General features: G+C 36.8%; 4 protein-coding genes and 1 pseudogene across 7 annotated transcripts; 3 read left to right on the forward strand and 2 right to left on the reverse strand.

The window, feature by feature from the left end:
• The first annotated feature begins 616 nt into the window (after positions 1 to 616).
• Positions 617 to 3,014, forward strand: LOC113706607 (subtilisin-like protease). The gene has a single exon (XM_072062435.1). It carries the CDS (start codon positions 634 to 636, stop codon positions 2,896 to 2,898), a length of 2,265 nt encoding a protein of 754 aa, XP_071918536.1. The 5' UTR covers positions 617 to 633; the 3' UTR covers positions 2,899 to 3,014.
• Positions 3,015 to 4,883: 1,869 nt separating this feature from the next.
• On the forward strand, positions 4,884 to 7,067 carry LOC140013717 (subtilisin-like protease; annotated as a pseudogene).
• Positions 7,068 to 8,276: 1,209 nt separating this feature from the next.
• LOC113705672 (uncharacterized) lies at positions 8,277 to 10,431 on the reverse strand. The gene is made up of 3 exons (XM_027227591.2): positions 10,156 to 10,431; positions 9,251 to 9,366; positions 8,277 to 9,026 (listed from the first exon to the last, which is right to left on the reverse strand). Exons 1-3 carry the CDS (start codon positions 10,267 to 10,269, stop codon positions 8,516 to 8,518), a joined length of 741 nt encoding a protein of 246 aa, XP_027083392.2. The 5' UTR covers positions 10,270 to 10,431; the 3' UTR covers positions 8,277 to 8,515.
• Positions 10,432 to 12,495: 2,064 nt separating this feature from the next.
• On the reverse strand, positions 12,496 to 18,531 carry LOC113707166 (uncharacterized). Of its 4 annotated transcripts, none has more exons than XM_027229360.2 (10): positions 18,324 to 18,531; positions 16,815 to 16,916; positions 15,504 to 15,733; positions 15,169 to 15,420; positions 14,973 to 15,049; positions 14,712 to 14,890; positions 14,519 to 14,640; positions 13,589 to 13,645; positions 12,974 to 13,035; positions 12,496 to 12,895 (listed from the first exon to the last, which is right to left on the reverse strand). In XM_027229360.2, the coding sequence occupies exons 2-10, from the start codon at positions 16,900 to 16,902 to the stop codon at positions 12,841 to 12,843; spliced, it is 1,122 nt and encodes a 373-aa protein (XP_027085161.2). In that variant the 5' UTR covers positions 16,903 to 16,916; positions 18,324 to 18,531; the 3' UTR covers positions 12,496 to 12,840. The 4 variants fall into 4 exon arrangements, with proteins under 4 accessions (XP_027085161.2, XP_027085163.2, XP_027085160.2 ...); XM_027229362.2 differs by having other exon boundaries at positions 12,633 to 12,895; positions 15,504 to 15,929; positions 18,324 to 18,494; XM_027229359.2 differs by having other exon boundaries at positions 12,633 to 12,895; positions 15,504 to 15,742; positions 18,324 to 18,462.
• A 4,065-nt stretch (positions 18,532 to 22,596) lies between these two features.
• On the forward strand, positions 22,597 to 26,602 carry LOC113706216 (transcription factor bHLH118-like). The gene is made up of 5 exons (XM_027228103.2): positions 22,597 to 22,625; positions 22,736 to 22,775; positions 25,226 to 25,345; positions 26,068 to 26,415; positions 26,525 to 26,602. The coding sequence occupies exons 1-5, from the start codon at positions 22,597 to 22,599 to the stop codon at positions 26,600 to 26,602; spliced, it is 615 nt and encodes a 204-aa protein (XP_027083904.2).
• The last annotated feature ends 456 nt before the right edge of the window (positions 26,603 to 27,058 follow it).

Here is a 27,058-nt window from a genome sequence, read left to right on the forward strand (position 1 = left end):
TTAGGCTATAATTTAACGTTACAGTAGAATGGTTCCAGATAAAACCAGCTCCTTTAGTTGTTTTTACAGTAGAATGGTTCATTTCCTCTTTTAGTAGAATCGAGCATGATACTTGAAAAAGAGTAATATTGATTTAGTGAGCCTAGGAATTGTAATAACTTTTAATTGGCATGAAGCAAACGAATAACGGATTCAAGTAATGGTCACGATAAGAGTTTCTCAAATACAAGTAAATAACAATCAGGGCCATCAGTGGTTCTCAAAGCTGGAGTGCTGTAATCTAGCAATTGACAACTAATGAAAACGATCAAAAGAGAAACAGTAATCGTGTTGATTCATTCTTTGTTTAATTCTGTAATGACTTACCTAAGGCTAACGGCCACCAAGATATTCTATCAGGGATGATTCTGAGGGGTGTTTCCAAATTCTAACTAGAGTTTGACAAACTTTGACATCATTTGCTAGAAGATGCAGATGCCACGCCTGATAATTCATTGCTTCTCTTTCCCAATTTTGCAGTTTTTGGTATGCACTTCAGAATCGTATCAAAGAAAAACACAGCCCATCTGTATATAAATATGTTGTTATTTTAGCTGTAATTACTCGAAGAAAAACTTCTGTTGTTCTTTAAACATGGCTGGCATGTTTGTTTTCCCTATTGCTTTCTTGCTTTTTAACTTCTCTTCAGCATTTTCTGACGAAACAAAACCAGTACCAGTCCAAACACAGCCAGCGAGAGACCCCTTAAAAAATTTAACTACTTACATTGTTCATTTAAGGCTGCCTGCTGGTGATAATTCTACCCAGTTGAATGACCTAGAAAGCTGGTACCAGTCCTTTTTGCCAAAAAATACAACAGGCCTGAATGATGCATCGCGCATGGTTCATTCCTTCCGACATGTTTTCACCGGCTTTGCAGCCAAACTATCACCTGAGGAAGTTAAAGAAATGGAGAAGAAAGAAGGATTTCTAGATGCTAGACCTGAAAAAACCTTGAACCTGCAGACAACCCACAGTCCTAAGTTCCTGGGTCTGTATACCAACTCCCAATTTCAGTGGCAATATGGACGTGGAGAAGGTGTCATAATAGGCATTATAGACAGTGGAATTACACCTGGCCATCCATCCTTTAGTGATGAAGGTATGCAGCCTCCACCACCTTCTTGGAAAGGTAAATGTGAGTTTGTTGGAACTGGATGCAATAAAAAGCTCATTGGCGCAAGGGACTTACTCGGCCCTAAACCTGGACAACCTCTTGACGAAATTGGTCATGGCACTCATACTGCTAGCACAGCTGCTGGAAATTTTGTGGAAGGTGCAAATGTAATGCGCCAAGCCAATGGCACAGCTGCTGGGATGGCCCCTCGTGCACACTTGTCCATTTACAGAGCCTGCTATCCTTCTGGAATGTGTACTGAGAGCGCCATTGTAGCTGCAATGGATTTTGCTATCCAAGACAATGTTACTATGCTGTCCATGTCACTTGGTGGACCTTCTAAACTTCCTTTCTTTGATGACCCCATTGCTCTCGGAGCTTTCCAAGCAAATAAAAAGGGCATTTTTGTGAGCTGTTCTGCTTCCAACTCCGGTCCAGAAAATGGTTCTTTATCAAACGAGGCTCCCTGGATTCTCACGGTTGGTGCAAGCACAATTGACAGGGACATTAGGGCAACAGCCTTACTAGGCAACGGCGATGAATTTGATGGTCAGTCTATATACCAACCAACAGATTTTCCTCCCAATTTATTACCTCTAGTTTATCTAGGAATGAATGGTGACACATTTGCTGCACTATGTACTAAAAACTCGTTGAAAAAGGCCGGTGTCAAAGGAAAGGTTGTATTATGCGAGACAAGTGATCTCATGGCAACAGTTGAACAAGGCCAAAATGTGAAGGATGCTGGTGGCGCTGCCATGATTATCATGAACCAGGAGATTGAAGGATACACCATTATTGCCGATCTTCATGTTCTTCCTGCAACACATGTGAGTTTTGCTGCTGGACAAGCTATCAAGGCTTACATAAATTCGACATGCATGCCTCGAGCAACAATACTGTTCAAGGGAACGATTTTAGGAGTCAAGAATGCACCTGCAGTTGCCTCATTCTCTTCAAGAGGACCCAACAATGCTAGCCCAGGCATTTTGAAACCTGACATTATTGGGCCTGGAGTTAACATCCTTGCTGCATGGCCTGAGTCTGTCGAGAACATCACAAACACAAGTTCAACATTCAACATACTCTCTGGTACCTCAATGTCATGTCCTCACCTTACTGGCATTGCCGCCTTATTAAAAAGTGCACATCCTAATTGGTCCCCAGCTGCTATCAAATCAGCTATCATGACCACTGCCAGCTTCGTGAACAGAAATGATGGCCACATCCTCAATGAACAGATGTTTCCTGCAGACGTATTTGCTACTGGTGCTGGCCATGTGAACCCCCCAAGAGCTATTGACCCCGGGCTAACATATGACATACAACCAGATGATTACATTCCCTATTTATGTGGCTTGGGTTACACAGACGACCAAATTATGAAAATTGTGCAGAGCCCAGTTAAATGTTCAGCTATCCACAGAATTCAAGAAGCAGAGTTGAACTATCCTTCATTTGCGATTCAACTCAAGTCTAGTAAGCAGACATACAAAAGGGTAGTAACAAATGTTGGCGAGGCTCTTTCAACATATTATGTTGACATTGACAAGATTCAGGGTGTTGAAATCGATGTTCAGCCTAGAGTGCTCAACTTCAGAAAGGTCAACCAGAAGATCACCTACCAAATAAGTTTTAGAAGGTTAAACATGTCCGTTGGAAATTGGTATGAGCAAGGGGCAATCACATGGAATTCTGAAAAGCACAGAGTCAGAAGTCCAATCTCTGTTAAATTTGCCTAAACGAAGAAGTTGGCTGTTATCCTATAATAATCTAGCAGCTAAAGTTCCAATTGCTTTCTAAATAATCAAATTACTACCCACTGAATTGATTACAACAGATTTGTTTTCAAGGTTCAGCTATTTGCGTAGCAATATTTTTCAAGTATCAGAGGCACAGCCACATTCAGCTCGTAGTTTCATGACAACACTTTTAAGCGGCAAATAACCATTCATTTTTTTTTTATTTTTAATGATATCCATTTGGTGAACACTTCAGGCAATAAGTTCTTTTCAAAATCGCTACATGGTTAAAAATGCACCTAAACATGGCTTGAATTTTCAGATATATATTCCTTGCCGAGCTCATAGGCAGTATGAGAATTTTGGCTTCAGGGAGGACGTGGTTGATGAAAACTTGACCGAGTCCACCGATTTTATTTACTATTTATTTTTTTGGTGCCTATTTTGTTCTTTTAGAGCACAGAATAGAATTATTCTACGTTATCCCATCAGTTTCATGATTTCACCATTCCAAGTTTCACGTCAAGTTAATTTAGCTGTTTACTTGGACAAGTACAAGTGGACGGAGATTAGAATAATAAGCGCCATATCCAAAAGCATGATAATATTAATCCAGTGTTCAATTTTAAAGTAGTTATATTTAGTCTGAAACAAATATGAAAAAGAGAAGAAATCTTCAAGACCAGCATGAAGAATAAATCAGTAAACTAACATGTCAAAGAGAAGTCTAGATTCAGTCCACAGCACAGCGAATTTCTAATGTGAAATAATCAAAGTTTTTATGATTAAAGTAAAATTAGTGTGATAATTTTGAATTTCAGTTAATCAAGACTTCAAAATCTTATGACTAAAGTAATCAAAATTTAGATTAAAGAAATCTCAGTGGTAAAACCTTCTCTCTTCATTCAATTATTCAACCACTGAAATGAAATGTGCAAAAAGGGATTCCACATGTAGCATCTTAGTCGTCAGATGCTATGTATCTTTACATATCAGAAAGTTAAATCAGCCCAACTTCTGATCTTCCGTTTCAGATACTGCTAAGAAATGTTTCAAATCAAGATGTAGTTCACAATGTTAGGTTAGACCCAGTTCAGGCAAATGGCTGCCATTCAAATGCATGCAACGTAACGTAACGTGCAACCTCCCACCATCCCATCAAAGATGATCTCGACGTAATTGGATATTTTCCTTTACTGGTTTAATATTTTCATCGCCTGTCCCTAACGTGAACATATTGAAATGCAACTAATTTGTGCTAGAGCACTCGAAGAGATCCTACAAAGACAAATTCGTCTTTTCTTGATGAAATCTTTAAGATTCTGGAAATTTGGTCCCTTCCATACAGTATCTCTGAAAAATTTCTCAATACAAGACATTGTAAAGATATTAGCTGACTTAAGAAGTGGTGCTATTTGGCTGCAAGAAACCGAGCAAAGCACTGAGACCAGGACGAAAAGCCTTCCCCATTATAGATTCTCAAAAGGCGGCGGACGCTCTAATTAGGCTTTTACAGGACTGTGAACTATGAACTAACAGCTACTGAAATCAAAAGAAAGATGGGTAATCATGCAAGTTGATGCAGCGAGGGGCCATAGAACTTTTAATACTTTACTCAAGACTAATTGCCAATGTAATTGTTTTATGCACGGGGGACATATCACCGCTGTTAAGCGATGTTTGCAATCCTGAGTGATAATATCAGAAAAACTTTTGCCATCCATCGTTCAAACCCATAATTCTGTTCAAATCTCTATCCTTGGCACGTTCCATAATCGTGTATGTATCTATGCGAGTAGTTCATAGAGCTGGGATGACTCAGAGTGATACTTTCCGCAACGGATCTTCTGTCCCACACCCTGTGCCACTCTCTATAACCATGCAAGGCAGGATATATCGAAATTTGCCGATGATGGCTCGTTTCCCAGTTGTCTCTTTTATCTTCATGGTTAGTTTCTCTCGAGCAGCTTTTCAGGAATTTGAAGTCATGCCTTTGGAAATAGTACCAGCAACAAACACCTTTTCGCTGAAAGATTTAGAAACATATATAGTCCATGTAAGTTTACCTGCTGGGGTAAGTTCAACCAACTTAGAAGACCTGCAATACTGGTACCATTCTTTTATGCCGAAAACTACCACAGGCTCGAACGATGCATCGCGCCTGGTTTATTCCTATCGTCATGTTGCCACTGGCTTTGCAGCCAGATTATCACCAGAAGAAGTAAAGGAAATGGAGAAGAAGGAAGGATTTCTATATGCTAGACCACGAAGAATCTTTTACCTGCATACGACACACAGTCCAGTCTTCCTGGGGCTGCACCAGAACATTGGGTTATGGGCAGGCTCAAACTAGGGAGAAGGTGTGATTGTGGGGGTTTTAGACACGGGAATTACACCAGGCTATCCTTCCTTTGATGAGGAAGGCGTGCCACCTCCACCAGCTATATGGAAAGGGAAATGTGAATTAAATGGAATTGCATGCAATAACAAACTCATTGGTGCCAGGAATTTTGTCAGTGATGTACCCGGGCAGCCTCTTGATGTTGATGGCCATGGCACTCATACAGCAAGTACAGCTGCAGGAAACTTTGTGCAAGATGTCAATGTGTTTGGCAATGCCAACGGAACAGCTGTTGGTATGGCTCCTCATGCACATTAAGCAATTTATAAAGTTTGTTCTGGGAATAAATGTGCAGTTAGTGAAATGCTAGCTGAATGGACACTGCTGTTGAGGAGGTATTGATGTGCTGTCTCTATCAATTGGAGTTTCTGTTCCTTTCTTCGATGACGGCATCGCTGTTGGAGCTTTCGGTGCAATCCAAAAGGGGGTTTTTGTTAGCTGTTCTGCAGGAAACTCTGGCCCAGTTAATGCTTCTTTATCGAAAGAGGCTCCCTGGATACTAACAGTTGGTGCAAGCACCATGGATAGGAGCATAAGAGCAACTGCCCTATTAGAAAACAATGGTGAATTTGATGGAGAGTCACTGTTCCAGCCCAAAAGTTTCCCCAGGACATTATTGCCTTTGGTCTATGCAGGTATGAATGGCGACCAAAATGCGGCACTATGTGCACCAGGGTCATTGAATAACACTGACCTTAGAGGAAAAGTAGTATTATGTGAGAGAGGTGGTCAGATTGCTCGATTTGCCAAAGGGCATACCGTGAAGGATGCTGGAGGCGCTGCCATGATTCTCATGAATGAGGAGACCGATGGATATAGTACTTTAGCTGATGCTCACGTCCTTCCAGCATCACATGTGAGCTTCTCTGCTGGACAAGCAATCAAGGCTTACATAAATTCCATGTCAACACCTGTAGCAATGATACTGTTCAAAGGAACAGTTATAGGAGGACAGGATGCACCTGCAATTACATCATTCTCCTCAAGAGGCCACAGCTTGTCAAGCCCAGGCATTTTGAAGCCCGACATTATTGGCCCTGGTGTCAGCATTCTTGCTGCATGGCCTATCTCTCTGGAGAACAACACAAACAAAAAATCAACTTTTAATGTGATCTCAGGTACCTCAATGTCATGTCCTCACCTCAGTGGCATTGCAGCCTTACAAAGAAGAGCACATCCTGATTGGTCACCAGCTGCTATTAAATCTGCTATCATGACCACTGCGAATCTCTTGAATGTCAATAATGACCTCATCCTTGACGAAAGGATGCTTCCTGCAGATGTATTTGCCACTGGAGCTGGCCATGTAAACCCCTCGAGAGCTACTGATCCTGGGCTCATATATGATATTCAACCTGTCGACTACGTTCCTTATTTGTGTGGTTTGGGATACACAGACAAAGAAATTGCAATTATCGTGCGGGACCCTGTAACGTGTGCCAGTGTCTCCAGCATACCAGAAGCACAGCTAAATTATCCGTCATTTTCCCTTCAACTTGGATCTGCTAGTAAGACGTACACAAGGACAGTAACAAATATCGGAAAAGCTAGCTCAACTTATTACATTGACATTGGGTTGATTCCAGGTGTCGATGTGTATGTCCAGCCTGGTACACTCAACTTTACAGAGGTGAAGCAAAAATTGACCTATCACATCAGTTTTGGCAGATCAGACAAATCCATCAACAACATTTACGTGCAAGGAGCAATTACTTGGGTTTCTAAAGAGCACAGAGTTAGAAGCCCAATATCTATTGAATTGATATAAGACAGAAATAGCAGTTCTAGAAAACTAGCAGATTAGACTCCAAACACTGTTTTCAATAATAAGTCATCCATATGAAACAGGTTTCATTCAGAACAGTAAAGAGCTAAACTTGTTTTCCCCAACATGAACCAATTTGTCAAATTTCTTAATCATTAGGTTTCGCAAAAGTACTTAAAATGGAAATAATGTCCACAAGATGTCTGCAGGCTTCCACGGAATAGGAAGAAACAATGGATGCAGTCAGTAGACAAATCCATTTTCCAGCATTACCATTTTTTGGTCCTGGAGCTGAGAAGAATCAAATACGTACAATAAGCACATGTACATTGCCTATCAATTCCAAGGTAACCTGCCAGATAGTGTCGTGGGTAATTGAGTATCTGGAATACGCAACACCATACTTATGAGAATGAGAAAACTACATTTAAGATTTTTATATTACCTTTCAACATTTCATCAATTGTTTGTGCTAAAGACAGAAAAAGTCACGGATAAGTATGAAATGATTGAGCCATCACCAAAGGAGCTAATCCGTTCAGAACTCAGTTGACTGCTTCAATAGACAAGGCAGAGCGCCTCAGTGTTATCGTGGAAAGCTATGATCCAATGCATCAGTTGAACTATCCAATAATGATATAGCAGACAACAAAGCAGGCTTACTTCCAAGTTGATAAACAGTTGTATGAAATCTTCAAAATCCAATCACATTAGTATACCAATTAGAAGATCAGCAAGAGATGCAAGAAGAGAAAACAACTTTACCTCAGGCTGCCTACTGACTCATCCAACCACTATGTGACTAATAAATTAGCATATCCCTCAAAATCAGAATGCTATACCTTCTTGTCAAGCTTCCTTCTAAGCAGCCTTTTCAGATTAGCACACTACTTTTGCTTCATTATTCAAGGCAATAAGATCCTAAAGCGTTTGGAAAAACAAATCCAGTTCATCTCAAAGTAGAACCTCAAGCTAAAAAGGTAATGCAAGAATATCGCCAGTTGTGGTAAAAAACATCACTAACAAAATATTCTAACTACAGGACATCGAAGTAGAGTCCAAGAGGCAAACATTCTTTGCAACTTACCACAACAAACAAAAAGAGAGATGATGATAAGCACGATGCATAAGATACTTCTGGCACAAGAATTTGCATTTGTCAATCCAAAATATGCATTAAAAGAAAAAGTTATATGCCAATAACCTGACCGATAGAGGAGAAAAACCAAAATAATCTTTGATTAACATCATTTCGAGTTTCTCATTGTGGAAAAGTTCCAAAGTCACAAATTTTGACACCAATATAATTTTGAGTTAATAAATTTGAGACTTCTTACACTAGAAAACTACGTGTATCGTCATTGTCATGGACAAAAATTTGAAAACCTATGCCTTGCAGAGTTATATAAGGTTCCCTTAGAAACTAAGAGGTTGAATTACATCACGACTCGTCAACCAAATCCTGGAGGTACATCTGGGTCATCATCAGTATCACCATCTAAATGCTGCTCAATGACTTCATGAAACCCAGGCTGCACATTGTTATATACACTCTGAGGCTCCAATCTATCAGGCGAGGAAGTGGTCTCTTTTATAGGTTCCACTCTTGCTTTACCATCACAAGGCCTAGACATCCGTAGTCTCTTTCCAGGTTGATCATTCTCATAGCTGCTTTTGTTGTTCCAACCTTGACCATGTAGACTGAACCCCGGTGGTTCATTTGGCTCCCCCTCAGGCTCTCTGACATCAACTCCACTGGCTGAAACACTTCCATTAACATCATGTCTCTTGCGTAGTAGTAACAAGTCAGAATGCAGTGGTGATTCACCATCTTCATTCACCTTGGGGTCTAATAACTTGTTGTAGACTGATTGCACAGTTTCTATTATTTCAGCTTTCATTTCACTACCAGACCTAATTATCTGCCAGACACCATCAGAAATCTTGCTCATGACTTTGTCCCTGGAATGCAGGAAAAAAAGGTATAATTTCTGAGCATCAACCAGCAATCATGGTTGAATATAACTTCTAAGAGCTTAATAGGACAACCAGATGACAGTACTAGAATAACCACATTACTTCACGTTTGTGACATGACGTAAGTTTGCATCAAATAAGACGAGAAATATCATAACCTTGCAGTGGAAAACACCATTCAAACATCTGAACATCATAAGGAAACCTACCCAATTTCTTCATGTATGGCATCAGAAAGTTGCCGTGGCTTCATGGTTTCAGCACCGGGACGGTTAAGTACAGCTGATTGCTTCACCATTGATATAATGTTGTCCCGCAGTTCAGCCTACAAAATATTGGCACGTTGATGACTAAATAGTAGCACATTTTGGTAGCATATTTAAAACCAGGAACAAGTACCCTTTTTTCCTTATGCTTCCGAGAGTTAGTGTTTCAATATGTCAATTCATTCAAAAAATTGATGGCAGGTCACTTAGGCATTACAGATTCCACTTTATCTGTTCAAATCCTTCACGACAAAGGAATACATTGTTCAACTCTAAAAACAGCATGCATAAAACCAAAACCTCAGCACCACAGGGCAGAAGCCTTCGCAATCAGTTCCCTTCAGTCAGCCATGGTACTAGTCCAAAAATTTGTTACAGGAAAACCAACGTTGAACTGATATTTACTTATTTTTTAATCTTTCACTCACCGAAGGGGCTTCTAATGTTGAATATCAGATAAATTCCAACTTTCCCGTGAATGTAACTGTCTATGTCTGATCCATATCGATCAATTAACCTTTTTACTGAATCATTCCAAAATGACAACAATATAAATCCACTAGAAATCCTGCAAGGACTCCGTTTGTTTGTTTGTTTTTTTTTTTTGGCACAATAGAAGAATTCTAATTTTTCTAATATGAAGCATATTATCTAGTCTGCAATCATTCAGGAAACAAATGCATCACATCATATCACAAACAGGCAAAATCTCATCATAGCCCGAACCAATACATAATTCAACAAAGTTTTTTTTTTTTTTTTAAATCGTAATTCGTCAAAGTTGAAAAAGCATAATCTTTGAGACATATATCATAAATTTTTTACAAGAAAAAAAATTGTATGCTTACATCATCTTTGAGTGTGCGAATAATCTTGAGACGTAGCTTATCGAAATCGCCGTCGTCCTTGAGCTTCGTTAACACTTCCTCTCCACTAATTCTCGCCTTATTATTATCCATCATCGATACCTTTTGTCCTGCTCAATATCTACTGGAAGAAATCCGCAGAAACAAATTCACATACATGTGTGTGCCCGTGAGTGTTCTTGAGACGTTGAAGAACGATCTCTGGGTTTTGTTTTTACGTGGGAGAATTGACGAGGAAAAGCAGAGGTTTAAGGACTAATAGGAAAAATGAAGGGAACAAAATGGGGACGGTCAATCGGGCCGGCCAGCCCGAACTCGGCTTGTTTGGCCCAAAAAAAGCCCAATAAACCCGACATTTTAGTGAGCCAATCTTAAATTGAATCTAACCCAAATTAAATATGAGCCGAGATTTCAACCTTTAAAGATGTATTGGATTTATGACCGCATATTTTATTACTATTTTCCATGTATTTTGAACGAATTAGATATAAATATTATTGAAAAATTCTTAGTTTATGTAATTTTTAAGAACTATTACTTGTTCATGTTTAGTTTTAATGTTGTAGTCATGTGAATGTTAAACTAGTTTTACAACTTAATAGTTATAGTAATTATGCTAAAAAAATTGTGGAGTAATAAGTGAATTTGGGTTAAGCCAGAATAAGGCTCAAAACCTGAATATTTTGTGAACTGAGTGTGATCAGCGCATTAATTAACTCGAATCTCACGACCCGAAACCTTAAAGTATTACAAATTAAATGCGTTGAGTCTAAGTTTACGAAAACTCGGCTCAAATGGCCCGATTGACAGGTCTAAACAAAATGTCCTAGGCTTTTACTGTGCCAATTGAGAAAATTTTCCTCTTTTTTTATTTATTTTCAGAAGAATGGAATTTTTATAGGCAAAGTTTAAATGGTAAATAATAGGGGTACATGGTCATAAGACAGTAAGATCATAAATAAATCTTTTTTATTTTTTTAATGAGTAAGATCATGAGTAAGTTAGAGAGGTTTTTTTAATTACTAATTTGTAGGGGAAAAAAGAAAAAGGTTTGCTTATGTGATGATATGTTTCTCACTTTTTCTTTTATGATGAGTTAGTACTTAGTAAGTAATTTTATAATCTCATAGTTATTAAAATCCATTTTATTGCGCATCCTAACAAAACATTTAATTTTAAAAAAAAAAAAAAAAAAAAAAACAAAAGGCTGGTTTATATGCATGGAAATACTCTTACCAAATACACTTAAAGGGATTCAAGAACAGATATGATAATTCATGATAAGTTTAAATGTTCTAAAATACATACATTCATAAACGATACGGATCATTATGGGTGTTCTTTTTAGAACAAAAAATAGTGATATATCTTTTCAAAAGAGTTATGAATGGAAAACATTGCATTATTCACCAAGACGTGAAAATATCAGTAGCAGAGTATTTCCGCAATTTAAAACAAAAGGACGGGGGAAGGATTAGGTAATAACCATTTTCCAGGGGTTAAAATTCGGCTGAAAAGTCGAGTGCCACAAAACCAATTCTGGGCTAAAAATGTGAAGTCCATAATTTTTGCAAATTAAAGTAACAAAACAAAGAGTGAGATAAATGCATATACGCAGGTCAGGTCGGGTTTCAGTAAGCGTTGGGGTTTGCTTGGTAAGAGTCCAATATGAGGTTCCTCCTACCACTCGCACAAATCCCATCTACATGATCGACCACCATAATCATCAGTGGATTTTCAATCTTCATTCATCCGGTTTGAATTGAATAATTCTCTCATCAAATTTGTCGAAATTACACAACCCTCTGCCTTAGCTTTTAATTGTTCTCATAAGATGGAAGACAAGTCATTGCAGCGAGGAGCTGACGACAGACATCAAGAAGGCCAGCTTACTTCATACATATTCATAGTTACATGAAAAAACAACCCAGAATAGTCCAACAGCAGAACTGTACCCTCAACCAGTAGGCTCCAGATACACAGAGACCAATTAATCTGATACTAAAATCCATCAAGTGCCTTATAATGTATCCAATATGCACATCTGTTCCTATGTATGCAAACAATAATCCTAGCTATACCCTTTGAAATAGTAACTCAGGCAGCTATCTAATCAAATCTCGTCCGCATTACAACCATTCAACATAAAACACCAAATACTCTGCTCTTATCAGCAACAGGAATTGCATAGCCATCAGCTTGAGCTGTTATCCTCTTCAACCCCTCCATCAGTACAGTATTCAGACTGAGCATCACCTTCAGCCATAGTTTTATCAACCAGTCCACCACCACAAGCCATATCAAAAGGACAATTATCAAATCTTGTACAGTAGGAAATATTCCCAGTTTTCTTTTTTTTAAAAAAAAAAGAGAGGACATCAAACTGACAAAACGTATCTAGGGTTATGGGCAGGCAACAGTCATTTTCTGTACAAGTTTGTTACCACCCATACAAAAAATTTACTAAAAAGATGTTCGCTAATGATTCATATAATAGGTCAACACTATAATACAATGTTACAACAGTTAACTCCTAGTTCCAGGAATTACAAAATAAGTAGTAACTCCATAGCAAAGCCATTTTGTGCAAAAAGAACAATTCTAACTCGGGACATTTTCAGTCTCATCATTGGGCTAACTACAGCAGTCTTTTCTTACAAAAAGCAGTTATCGTCTTGGGGACCTGTGACGAGGCCTCTTCTTTGAACTGCTGCCCAACTTCCTGCAAATTGTGTGCCCTACATTATAAACACATCTGCCTTGCAAAGTGACCATTTATGGAATATGTAAATAGCCTTACACATCATCAAAACGTGCAGCTTTAACTGATGATTTTTGAATGTTGGAGGCTGGCACAGCACCCTGTCAGATAAAGCATCATTGCACACGGGTCAGTTTGAAATCATAGTATGCAAAAATAAAGAAAAGTAAAACAAGAGCAGATCAATACAACTGCACAAATTAGGTGGGGGAGTCTGTCAGTTCAAAGAATTCTCAGCCCATACACTCAGCAATTTTGATTTTACTATTCCATACTTCTCCAACCATACACTAGAACATTCAATTGCAAGTTCCAACCAGATATATCATTTACTCATACTTATATCATATATCTTCACTGGCGAAAGAGTCTTTTGAGGAAACAAATCTCCGATATCCTAAAATAGAACATCAGCATGGCTTTAGCAACATTCATGATTTTAATTGCTTGTAATAAACCAATGTGCTCATGTCAGGATTCATATGCAGCCCAATCATGTCCTTTAGGAAAGAAGGTTCCAAGAAGACAGGAGTTCACATAAGCCTGGTCTAATTAGAACCTTGTCGATCTTTCAAACCGTAGTAACTCACACAATATATTCATCATCTCATTCTCTACTATATACTTAAATGTTGCGGTACACAGAATACTAACCGACTGGTATAGTTTCTTGTTGTGTCTGCTATGAGCTTCAAGGTACTCTTCATATGTCTACACAATGAGATAACCAAAAAAAAAAAAAAGTATCAGGAAAACAATCTAAAATGAAAAGGCACACCAACTGTAATATCATGAATATTCAGGAAGAGTATAGCAACCACCAAAATGCAATGCACAAGAAACAAGGAACAATAATAACAGGAGTGCGACAACATTTCAAAGAAACCATTGCAAAGCAACATCTTTACAGGGTATTATCTTGTTATCTAATCTTTACTTAATCTTTGCTTTTGTTTTATATTGGGAGGAAAAATTTTTTGGGATACTTCATTTTTTCTTTCCTTGGGAAGGTGGGGGTGGGGGTAGGGGGTTAGGGGCTTGGTGAGGAGCTAATGGTGTAAAGAGAGGAAACTGTAGCTTAAGCAAATTATGATGATCAATAAGCTAAAAGAATATCAGCCATCAGGTAACCAAAATCATTACAATCTCAGCTTTCTTAGAGAAACATATGGACAAGATGCTAACATACCAATAGCAAATTACAGTTGATTAGCTACAAAAAACATAGTTTAGGTACCTAGAAGTATTTCATACAAGTTCATGGAACAGATTCAGAATATCAGATACAGAATGTTAGACAATTATAACACAATACACTCTAGCCAAGAAACTAAGACAAGACAATGCCTCTATTCATTTTTTCCCCGCTTATTCATCTCACAGCTGAAAAAGCAAGAGCAGCTATTGAGAACCACAATTTTGTCACTATTAATGTTCCAGAAGTACCCCTTGTCCTAATGTTACTTAAATTCAAAAGGGTAAAGCACCCATTCTCAAGGGAATTAAATTATTTCAACAAGGATTATATGCTATAGCAGTACTTTTCCCAAATTAGCAATTTAAATTTCAGTAACAAAACCATACCATTTCCAGGAGATCATCTTCAGTCAAACTACTAGCAAGGGGGCTCCTTTCAGTTGACTTTCCCCAACCAATAAACTGAGCAGATGTATCACTGTCAGAGCGTACATTCCCATGGCTTCCAGCTGCAAAAGGTCATGGTGAAAATGTAAGCATTATTCTTCTCAGAAGGAAGAACGAGAATCTCGAAATATACCACTTGGTCTCTGATATCCTTGGTCAAATCTACTAGCTTCAGCTTGATGGTGGTAGACTAATGAGGGATAAAGTGTGGGTGCCATGTGCACTGAAGGCACAAAGTCTTCAAATCTTAATGAACCAGAAGGCTCCACACAAGGCCTCCTCAAAGGAAGATCAACCTTGGAGAATTCAACCCTGCATCACCTTGGTACAGCATATAAACTTGCTAACAAGTAATCTGCAGTATGCTCATATTCTAAATTGAAAAAATGTTAACCTTTTCAAACCGACATCCACATCATCCTTCCCGTCAAGAAGCTCACAAAGGGCTTCACCAATATCCTGAGGTAACTCCTAGAAGATCACATGAATCAGAACCGCCTATCCAAAAGATCTCCCAATTGACCAAAGGACAGGCAGTTTTACACACTAAAATTAGATGGGCATTAAGTAGAAGAAACTATAACTCATACCTGGCAATCTCTACTAATTTTAACAGGCTTATATTGATTCAATGGATTTTTTAGATGCAGAGTCTTTTGAAAAGGCAAATCATGTAACTGCAGCCATTTGACTTTAAAAGTGCGACCCCAAGGATTATTTCCACCAGTTCCTTGGCTCCAAACATTGTCTCGTCTCCAACCAATGGAAGACATCATTTGGGCATACCCTTGGAAGAACCCACTCATGTTGACACTGAAAATTAAAATTACTTTTCCAGAGTTCTGCAAAATAAGTACAATCCTCCTTTAAAGAAAAGTAAGAAAATCTTCATGAAATGTTCCAATAAACTGAAAGGAATCCTTACACGAAAGGCTTCTTCAAGAATAGGCTCATTCATGACTTGAGTAGCCCAAATTCCCTTCTCAATTGACAACTCAATATTTTGGTGGTTCAAACTCTTGATAATGAAGTATCTTGTATTGCATGGTTTACCCTTTTTAGTTTCACTACAATTTTGACGCTGTTCACAAGAGTGAACTTGCTCGTCTGCTCCAATTTGACAGCCATCCTCATTGGATCTATAGCTATGGCTCTCTGACAAAACTATTACAACTTTATTCATTTGAATGGCTAATGCAAAGCAACAAAGGTATGAATTGTTTTATCCATAGCCCCAGTGTAACAGATAAATAAACTTCATCAGGAGCAGCGGACTTTAGTAACCACATCCATTACAGTCACCAACTATGTGCAACTTGACATATCACATATTTACATTTACCAATCTTCCCTGTAAAGGAAAAATCTAGGAATAATGTATTCGAGCAAAGGAAATAAAAGAGCCTGACAAAACCAATCTTGTAATGAACCATTCAATTTTAACAAATAATTGAGGTTTTTCTCAAACAAACAAAACTCTAAAGAATTTTTCTTCCCCTAAACATAAATGCATGTTTCATAAACTCAATAGCATGTTCCATGTCAAATATTTTCAGCCCAAAAATGCTAATTTCCTATCGTGCTTTCATGTCGCATCAGAAATTCATCGCTCAACCTAAACATGGTCTTAGGAGATAGGAGCCAAAGTAACTTAAAAAAGCATTCAAATCCATGCTGGAGGTTGCTAGGCCAATTTTCTCGCACCTAATTAAATTGGGGATTTTGTACAAGGTTCTCACTCATTACTCAAACCTGGGTTCCAGAAAGGAGTGAAAAGTAGCAATTCACATTAAGAAAAACAAAACCCTCAATCAGAAAACGTGCCAAATCCACCTAAAGTCTCAATAGGAGGACCCAATTTGGATAACAGAAATTCATCAACAGGTCAGAGATTTCTGAAGCAAAAGACAAACCTTGAAAACAGACACATTTTAGCATATGCAATAATCTAATGCATCTCAGGAAAAAATAGGTGAAAAGAAAAAGAAATTACAGAGGGAAAAAGAGAATGACAGGGAAACAAAGTTTTCCATTATAAGCATATTACATGTGAATCAACTAATCTAAGAATACCCATTTTTGCCTTTTTATGGTAAGGGGGTAATGTTTGGTCTAGGATACTTTGCAAACTCCAACTGACAAAACATGCACATAATCATGAAAAGTCAGAACTCAGATGCAGCACAATCATCTAACATAATGCTGCTGACATGTAAATTATTAGAATTATTTGTACCTGGACCATCCAGATTCCTGTCATTTTTCCATTCAGTCACTGATGAATCAACTACAGATGCATTTTCTTTGGCAGTATCAGATGACATGTCTTGTTGACCACCTATACGATCAGGTATCAGATGAAGGGAAACTGAATTTAATATCAAGGAATATCATTATGGAGCCAGAAGCTAGAAAATAACCACGAGAAATTTTCAAAAATCAACCAACAAAACATATCATGGAAAGAACCCAAGTAAACACATCCTTTCTGGTGGAACTATTACCAAAAGCTCATGCTAAAAAACATATAATCTTGATTATAAAAACGTTAGCAGGCACATGCCAAACTATTGCAAATTAGGCTACTATAGAAGCAAGAAAGCCAAAATATTACAAATCTACAAAATTATACTGCCCAAGCAATGGAAAAACTCAATCAAGCACAACAGTAATACAAATTCCATCTCTACTTTTCTAAACAAAAGACCATGTATAAAAGTAACTTAGTAAGATTATGCGCATCAATATCAGTAGAAGGCAATCCCTATAGTCAAGCAACATCAGCCTCACAGAAGGAAAAAATGAGAAACTCCGATAGTCAAGCAATTGTCACTAAGGAAGATATGAGAAACTTGCAACATCAGCCTCGCAAAAGCAAATCTAGATGCCCCTCTTTGTAGCTTAACCTCTTCAATTGTCCATAGGACGAGAACTAAAGCTGTCTTTGGTCTCCAACAAAATTGGAATTGGAATTGGAATTGCAAGTTACTCAGATTACATACTAAAAGCGATTCCATTTACAATCGGTTCCGAAGTTAGAAACTCAACACAACCAAGAAAACTCGCAAACCTGCCTTGTTTCCAGCTGTTACTAATTTCTGATAACCTGACTTAATTAGAAATCTTTAAAGTGAGATACATTCAATGCCAAACACTTACTAATTCAACAAGTCCCTCAAGACAACAACATTTCCATAACTCTCCTCGAATATTCTTGTTAAGCAGTCAAAACATTTCCATCCTTTTCCCAATTTTCAATAACTCTTATACCTAGAACCACCAGCAAACCAAAGATCCCACAGCCAATGACACCATATAAATCCTACAAAACCATTTCTTCCATAATTTTGCCACTAAGTAAAAGCTAAAACCTTCCCCCCACCCCCTCTTCCTCAATAACTTCCAATCACGCTAAATCCTAACTTCCAATCACGCTCCATGAACAATCCACCTCCAGATTACGCCTATTTAAACCCTTAAAACCCAAGTAAAGAACACATTTCCAATAAAAGAACATCTCGAATTAACCATAAAATCCATTCCGTCATTCATTAGTCCCTACTTAAACATTAATTACTAGAAGCAATAATTAAGACCAAAAGTTATCAAATTTTTCAACATACTTGATACGAATATAAAAATCATGCCAATAAGAAAACAAAGCAGATACAATTCATACTACATACAAATGCTGAATAATACATAAAAGTCGTTAACAACTTCAGAGCCGGAGAAAAAAGCTTACCTGATTAGAGGCACAAGAGAGTCGGAACAAAAACTTTGGGGAATTTCGGAAGAAGCAGAGACAGAAAGCGAATGAACCTTTTTCTGGGAAGATTTTCGATAAAGCTCTCAGCCCTAGTCTTTTTCCAGTGATAGTGGTAGAGTGAAACAACGAAACCCTTTCTTAGGCCCCAACAGTAACACAAACCGGTTTTTCTCTGTTCAAAATTGAAAACGGAAAAAAAAAATAAGACAGGTATTAGTTTCTGATTTTTTGAAGGGTTAATTACAATTTGCCTCCTCAACATTAAGGAAAGTCACACTTTTCCCCTGTGGAGTATGGAGCATAGGAGAGAAACATGATTTTGTTTAGGGGTGGCAATTTTCGACACGACCTGAAAACACGACACGAACCTAACACGAAATTAATGGGTTTGGATTGAGGTTTTGGGAATTCGGGTCAGAATCGGGTTGGACCCGATGAACCCGAAAAGAAAACATGTCGATTTCGGGTCAACCCGTGGTGACCTGATATGACCCGATATGACCCGTTTACGAATTAAAAATAATTTAATAAATATAAAAATAATTTTATCTAACTAACCTAAGTTATTCTTTTTTTCAAAGGCATTAATTACTTAATCATAAATGAATTTATTTAATTTGTGTGAAGTTGAAATTATTATATTTGGACAAATAATATATTATATTATTTTTTACTTTTATACTGTTTTAATTTATTTTATATTTTGTTTGGGATAAAACACTTTTACGGTGTTTAATTTATTTTAGATTTGGTTTGGAATTACTTATTTAAATTTTTATTACTTGATTATGTAATTAGTTTTGTGAGAAATTGATTTTATTAGAAATTACAGTGATAAATTAATAAATTAAAATTAAGTTTCGGGTCATTTCGGGTCGACCCCGCCAACCCGTCAACCTGAAATTTTCGGGTTCGGGTCAGCATACCTGACCCGTCACGGGTTGGCGGGTCGGGTTCGGGTCAACAGATTTTCTGGCGGGTTGACCCGAACCCGACCCGCCAACCTGATTTGGACCCGAATTGCCACCCCTAATTTTGTTGTTTCGATTGGCTTTTGAGCAGGGAATGAAAAGAATAAGGAGGAAAAGAGAGGGGAAGGCTCTAACTATTTTATTTTGTTAAATTATATTTTCTGCCCAAAGTGGGCGGAAACGGGGAAATTAATTGAAATGAATTTAAATATTTTCAAAAGATCATTTTGTTTAGATTTCACACACGAGAAAAGCGATTGAAAATTACAGCATGCTTAAGTGATAAATATAAATGTGAGAATATTTAAAATCAAGGAATTATATCATTTTAACTTTGTTTCCTTATACTATATAAGATTGAATTTTGGTCAAAAAATAGGTTGAATTTCAGGTGGGGGTTTTCTGTGAATATGAAATATTGTGTACTAGTTTAAAAACTTTAGATACAAGTTAAGGAAGCATGTATTTGGATATATTTACTGAAATGACCCCATTTTAATACATTTAAAATTGAGTGTGTTTGGATTGTAAGTTATTTGAGATATTTTTACTGTAGCACTTTTTGTGATGTGATGTATGTGAGATAAAAAGATAATTAGAAAGATAAAAAGGTGTATTGGAAATTGTAATGGTGATGTAAGCAAATATTTTTGGCCAAATAACTCACAATCCAAACACACTCATATTGTCATTGATGAGATATCTGGATATTGATGGAATGTGTAATTAGTGTGCATCCGTTCTTTACATTTTGTACAACTCATATATGCTTGTGTGTTGATATAATTATCGAAATATCCCTTAACTATCAATAATTCCCCTTTTCAACCACAGATAACCGTTTGAGATGTTACTTTGTCTGAAACGTTTGAATGGCAATCGGATTTAGGAAATGAGCCAACAATTTCTCTATCAATGATAGAAACTCATTTCTTTGTCATTTATAATTTGCATTTATGAGTCACAAACGTTAGTCAGTTTATCCCCTTTCACCTTCAAGAGTTAAGTTTTTCCTTTTTGCCTTTGTCTACAATGATTTCCTTATCGTTTTCTCTTCCATCTAAATTCAACTCTGAAATTACCTATTATTTCGTCATTAATTATACCAAATTCAATTGCTGAACTGTTGGTATGTTAATGCCTAAACGGTTGATTATCAGTTTCTCTCTGTTCGCATTCTAAGATTGAGATAATTCTACCTGACTTCATACTAATCAGCTTAAAATACTCTTCAGTCCCAGCTACTCCTGGTGGTTCAGCATGAGGTTAGATTTAATCCCTCCTCACAATTTTTCAGTTCCTCCCTTAATTTTGTCGGTGTGTTTTTAGTACCTACAATTAGCGACTCTTTTCACGTTGCCTAACCCAATTGGTCTGGATTGGTTATAATCTTATAGGTTTGGAGCAACAGCAAGTAAGAGCTCTCAGTGGGGATTTTGAAATAAAATTAGCTTTCTGTGTTACTCTGCCTTTATGCATTATCAACGACCTTCAATTTGACACAGTTTTATTGTAACGCTGTGTGAATTGATTGATTATATCGTTTATTTTTTTATGCTTAGTTTTATTTCTTCTCACAATGTACTATTGTTTGTTCAACAAAAAAATCTCTTTCCCTACAGTCACCAAACACCGGCGCGGTGTGCGGGCACTCCCCTTAGTCTATCATATAGAATCGTGTATCATATAAAATGACATTTTTTTCCAAACAATAATTACATGTAATCTGTTATCTTCTAAACCTTGCAATGCCAAACAATTTCATTTGAGTACATCATTATTTTTCACGCGTATGGTAACCTTTCCTCTACCTTGTGAGGTATAGAAATCGTTTCTTTCCTAAATTGGAAAAAAATTTTAAACACAAATTCTTCTTAGTAGTATGCGATATACATGAAACTGTAGTCATTCTCAAGCAAGTCGGAGCTAAAATTTATGCTATGCCAACTAATGAACTAGCGTATTTCGAATTAGGGAAGGAAGAGATTTAATGAGCGAGAAGAGAAAATAGGGAATTTAAATACATAATCTCTAATTGTTGAAATCTCAACCTCAGTCATCATCGGATCAAAACCTTCTTGACAACATATAAATATATAGTTTGATACAAAAAGCTGGCTGTTATAACTAGAATCATCTCTAACTTTTTTTTATCTCTTTTTTCCCTCGCTCTCTCTCTCTCCCTCTCTCTCTATTTTCTTCTTTGAACATATTATTTCTAATTTTTGACATCTCAATTTTAACCACTAAATCAAATGTTCCTTGATAACCTATGACTATATAGTTAAGATACAAAAGCTGACTTATATAATTAGAATCATCTCATCTTCTTCTCCTTCCTCTCTCTCTCTCTCTCTCTTCTTTGTCCTCCCACCCAAGCTTCCAACCTAGGCCTCAGGGATCAATTTGTTTGCATGGCTAATAGTATGGAGATGTACCTGAAATTCCCCCTGATCAAGAGCCCGGAGTATAAGTTCAAACTTCAAAGTTCACTAATATGGACACAAAATCAAACATTCCGTTTTACTACATATTCTGGCAAGAAAAAAGATAGCAAAAAACTATAACAAAATCCCTACCAAATTTTGGATGCTTGATTTAGGTGTCACCAATCGTCAAGAAAACAAAAATCAATTCTTTTATGTTGTTCAAGTATTTCTGCATTTTGAGTTGTCGGAAATTGATTGTCAGCGCTGAGCGAGAATTCTTATATAATCAGTTGTTGCATCAAATGGACTGCTTCCGCTACAATCACGTGACGGATTATGGCAAATGAATAGCAATCGTCCACCACCGACTTAGGAAACTTGCACTAGTATAGTTAACTATATATTGGCATTGGGTGAATCAAAGTTTTAGCTCCTTGAACTCTCACCCCACCAAGCCTTAACGGCTGCCTATCGTGTTACCTCATTTGTGAGGATGTACACTAAACGAGTGAAGGAGTTAGGCTTTACTTGCGTCGTTGTGTCAAGAGTTGATCAATTATGTAATCTTACCCAACTTGATACTCAATATAGGTCAAGTATAATCCTTTATTGAGTCGTTGTATAATAGAAATTTATCCATTTAAAATGAAAACGTCCACACAAGATATGATTTCGACGTATAAAGAGTTGCCAGGAAAAGGAGGACATATAAAGAGTTGCACTTGTACGTCCATAAAAGTGGAAAAGAACTCTGCTTTGTACCCGTGTAATTAAAAGCAAATTACACGCAGTAAATCTTTATTAGTGGACAACATTTTGAAATCATTTGTAAGGAGAGGTAGACAAGACATGAAAACAGTTCATCTAAAAACGTTCAAGTACTTTCTTACAAATGCTATAATGGGACATTTTCCATGTAATTCTTGTTACAGAAAAGGTAGTTCAGCGGTAAAAGGCTTCTTTTTTTTTTTTTTTTTGGGCAATTCAGTGGTGAGAGGGCATATTTTAACCTGAGTGCAAGTAAATTAGTTTTCATTACTACAGTTACAGATGCAAATTCTATCAGTCTCACTACTGTCTTATTCAATGGCCAGTGCTGCTTCCATATCAGATAGATCGCATATCTCTTTATTTCTCAATATATTCCCTAATCTTCCAAAAATTAGTATTACTTCTGTCTGCCGTAATGATTTTTTAAAGGATCAATCGTATGAGGTGGCTGTTTTTGCAGTTGCCAAGTAATATAAATAAAATGTTTATTATTTCTTTTTCTTTTTTTTTTTGTTAGACCTGTAAATGAAATTCCGACAATCACAATTAGCGAAATAGAAGTCCTTGACTTTTTAGAATCATAGTTGGCAAAAGTTCAGAGTGAGAGAGTGAGATCCGGTGAAAGATATGGGTGAAACCTATTATCGTTATTAGAGGTCTAAACGAGTTTAATCAAATCGAACACTCTCGTGCTCAAGTTCGTTTGCTTATTTTAATGAGTTTAAAATTTTATTCAAATTTTATTTGTTTTTCTTACCAAATCGAATTTGAACAAATATTTTATCGAATATAAAATGTTATTGAATCTTGATTTGGCTAGTTGGCGAATCAAATTTTAACTAACTCTTATGAAACCAAATTCGATTTAAGTATCAAGTAATTGATTTGTCTTCTTTTTTTTTTTTTTTAATAATTTGACCGTTTTGTTGGAATGTCATAGTCATGATAACTTCTGTCAGTCCACATACGAAATTGGTTGACCTTAAATTTTGCATTCTGAGGTTTTTAAAATTTGTTGGTTTACTTGACCTGTTGGTTATGTTGATTTCTGGTTGCATCCATGAAAATTGTTGAGAAAAAAAAAATAGTGAGCAAAAAATAATACAATGGGAGAAGCTGAATTCACAACACCTTTTATCTTAATTGGAATGGTAGAAAGTTGATTTATCCCCTCACACACACACACACACGCACGCTTATATATGTGTGTGTATGTATGTATGTATATATATATATATGTTTATATATACACACAAGTATCTTTATGTACGCATAAGCATCTGTGCATTTTCTATGCATGCTCTCAACACGTGGTAAACCTAATATAGAGCTTTTTAACACGAATATGTTTGCCATTCCAATAATATTACAGCACAAGGGTAACAAGGCCAGCAATGATTGCAAGCCTATGCAGTGGCAGAGCCACGTCTCATTCACGATACGGACAATTGTCCTCCCTCAATTTTATAAAAATTAATGAATATGCTTAGAATTTTTATAAGAATTTTAAAGTTTTTGTCACAATTTTCGCTAATAAGTATTAGGAACTACCCTTCCCCCGACTTGAAACCTTATAGTTTGGAAAATTCCTATATTCCCATGCATCGCCTCACTAAGCAATCAACTTCTCTTTGACGTCTCTCCCACAATACAATTGTTTTGGAGTTATTGAAATGAATATTGAATGCTATTTTAATTAAAAATAAATTTAAAAGTTTTAAGTAGAAACTCAAAATAAATAAATAAACTTAATGCAAACTGCTCTTCATGCATGGCTTAATGATATCAATTTACAGGTATATATATTACTTCCCCACTAGCCTTATGTTTGGTTTTAGCAAATTATGAGAAAACATTGAATAGAGCAGAGCACCTACAAAACGCAACATGTTACGTAGTGCATTAAAATTGACCACTCGCTGTCAAGTAGCAATTGGGATCCTCTATGCCACTATTCGGTGCCACGTTCAGTATCAATCCCACTTATCACGTGATGATAGAAAAAATTTAAATAAACAATACATGACAAATTAAATAAATAAAACACTTGACATAAATATATATAGAAGGCACTGAATTGTCACTGGAAAAGTAGCACTGAGGATCCCGTATGATCAAATAGTACTTGGCTAACAAATACTATACAAGAAATGATTCAAAACAATATTTGGTACTTTCTGATTAGTAATAATGTGCCACGAAAGTTAGGAATATATATATATATATATATATATTTTCGTGCTGCTACGACGGGTGCACCGTTGTTGGCAATGTGGATGGACTGAGCAACGAAGCCAACAAGATTTGGCTAGCTAAAACCTGGGAAAATCATGTAGTCCCCACAATGATTTGGCGCCCAAGCGAAGCCTTCTTCACTGCCATCCTGCCACCTTTATAAAGAGCAGCATATATACTTACAGTTACAGCAGGAGAGCGTCACAGCCACTGATTATTTGAATTTGAGCCAAGAAGAAGTAGAAAATAAAAAGGCAATTGGTTTTTCTAGCTAGCCATGTTTTCTCAATGGCTAAGTAACCAAGATGAACTTTTCAAGTTCATTTCACCTCCTCGTCCTCAACAACAAAACGATAAACTTCTGGTGGATGTGAATAATCCTCCCTTTAATGATTTGGATCTTAGTACTGTTGCCAAGTCCAAGCCAAAACAGGGCCGTCGAAGGAAGATTAGTGCCTTGGAAAACATTGAGGAGAGCCCTAGAGACTACATCAAGAAGATCATACATAGAGATGTCGAAAGGCAAAGAAGGCAAGAGACGGCTGGCCTTCACCAGACTCTGCGTTCACTGATCCCCTCTCAACATCTCGAGGTAAAGCTCGGTCACATGTTGTGTCAAACATTTATAGTTCCATGATCAAGAATCTTATTTCCATACCTTAGACGAATGCTAGAGGGTTTTGAACCTTTTACTGCCTCTCTTCCAAATCCTCAAACGTCGCTTACAGAAACAAAAGATAGGAAAATCAACATAGCCCTACGATTAAGGATTTTTAATTTTTAAGAAAATGACATTAACATACCTTTTATTATTTTTTTTAAAAGATTTTTGCACATTGCTGACTCTACTATGTATTTTATTTAGGATAAATCACCTTTTACCTCCCGTAATTTGGTGTTTTATCACATGACTCTTCTATAATTTAAAAATCTATATATAATTCTCTTATAGTTTGAATTAAAATATCATCGTTTATTTTTCTGTTAAAATTAACAGTCAATAGCAAAAAGTTAAATTCAAACTAATATTTCATTACTTTTTTAACGACCACATAGCGCGTAATATGCTTGTTATTTAGTCTAAAAAAAACATTGCGAATGGTGTGCAATTAAACTAAAACGAGTGTTTGAATATCATTGGCTCACGTGACTTTCGTCAATTTATTCTCCATTTCCATCTCAACCTTCCTTGTCTAAAAATTAAAGAAAATTGGGAGGAAAAAATTCACTCATTTTATGTAACATAACATACTGAGTTCATATCATATTGAGGGTGACAGCATTTCTAACGGTTTTGGTTTCTCATTGTTCTAGGGGAAGCGGTCCATATCAGATCATATTCATGCGACCGTGAAATATATTAGGTTTCAAAAGAAGAAGGTAGATGAGCTGAAGAGCAAGAGAGCAAAGCTGAAGGAATGGTTTATCAATCCGACCACTTCCAAGGTTGTAGAGAATGAAAATCCACAGGAAGATTTTGAGCAACCTAGTATTGCGGTTAAAACTTGTAGGGCAGGGATGGAGATCACCATAACCACTGGATCCAAAGTAGATCTTCCTCTTTCCAGAATCCTCAATTTTCTCATTTCAGAAGGCATGTCTATCAAAAGCTGCATTTCCACACGAGTAAATGAAAGGCTACTCCATGTTATTGAATCTGAGGTACTAATTTTCTGTCATATTTATATATGTCTGTTTTTATGGATGTACATTGTGGTTTTTTCCAGATGAGATATCCAATAATCTTACTATCACTTCCTAGCTAATGCAGGTGAATGACGAGAAAATTATAAGTCCAAGTGAGCTGCAGGAGAAATTGACGGAGATAGCGCGCTATCAAATCAGTTGAAATACCATATAAATTAACTTAGATAAGGGTCTCCTCTACTTCTTTATTTAGTAGCAAAATAAATTGGTGAGGTCTGAAAAGGTTTGATGCTACCACAGGACCATATGCTTGAGGACAACATGATATACTATCTTGAAAAAATATTACTTTTCGATCGGGCATGGACTAATATGCCCTACAGGGCGAGGGCCAACTCTGCTTTGATCCACAGCCTGGATGGCTTCAAACTCTTCTTTTCGATGATTTGAAATGCGGTCTGTAAAGTTTGTCTTCTGTTTGTTGCTTGGCTTCCACGAAGCCAGTGCATGAGGAAATCTGGCATCATGGCAATTGATAGTCTTCTTTTCTTTTCTTTTTTTTCCTTTTTTGTACTCTCTTTAAAGATCTATCTCTCTTTCTCTTATGAAACATGGATTATACTGAATTCTGTCATTTTTTTTCCCCTTACTGAATTTT

The sequence above is a fragment of the Coffea arabica genome, chromosome 8c, assembly GCF_036785885.1.
Source record: "Coffea arabica cultivar ET-39 chromosome 8c, Coffea Arabica ET-39 HiFi, whole genome shotgun sequence".
NCBI lineage: Eukaryota > Viridiplantae > Streptophyta > Magnoliopsida > Gentianales > Rubiaceae > Coffea > Coffea arabica.

What these genes read in the sequence shown, in the direction of transcription:
- LOC113706607 (XM_072062435.1), top strand. Translation starts at nt 634, where the DNA reads ATGGCTGGCATGTTTGTTTTCCCTATTGCTTTCTTGCTTTTTAACTTC.
- LOC113705672 (XM_027227591.2), bottom strand. Translation starts at nt 10,269, where the DNA reads ATGATGGATAATAATAAGGCGAGAATTAGTGGAGAGGAAGTGTTAACG. An exon ending in TTCGCACACTCAAAGATGAT is followed by an intron (nt 9,367 to 10,155) that starts GTAAGCATACAA and finishes AATATTTTGTAG; the next exon opens with GCTGAACTGCGGGACAACAT. An exon ending in GCCATACATGAAGAAATTGG is followed by an intron (nt 9,027 to 9,250) that starts GTAGGTTTCCTT and finishes CCTGCATTCCAG; the next exon opens with GGACAAAGTCATGAGCAAGA.
- LOC113707166 (XM_027229359.2), bottom strand. Translation starts at nt 16,902, where the DNA reads ATGTCATCTGATACTGCCAAAGAAAATGCATCTGTAGTTGATTCATCA. An exon ending in TTCTTGAAGAAGCCTTTCGT is followed by an intron (nt 15,421 to 15,503) that starts GTAAGGATTCCT and finishes CTTATTTTGCAG; the next exon opens with AACTCTGGAAAAGTAATTTT. An exon ending in AGGATATCAGAGACCAAGTG is followed by an intron (nt 14,641 to 14,711) that starts GTATATTTCGAG and finishes GACCTTTTGCAG; the next exon opens with CTGGAAGCCATGGGAATGTA.
- LOC113706216 (XM_027228103.2), top strand. Translation starts at nt 22,597, where the DNA reads ATGAAAACAGTTCATCTAAAAACGTTCAA. An exon ending in TCCCCTCTCAACATCTCGAG is followed by an intron (nt 25,346 to 26,067) that starts GTAAAGCTCGGT and finishes TCATTGTTCTAG; the next exon opens with GGGAAGCGGTCCATATCAGA. An exon ending in TCCATGTTATTGAATCTGAG is followed by an intron (nt 26,416 to 26,524) that starts GTACTAATTTTC and finishes TAGCTAATGCAG; the next exon opens with GTGAATGACGAGAAAATTAT.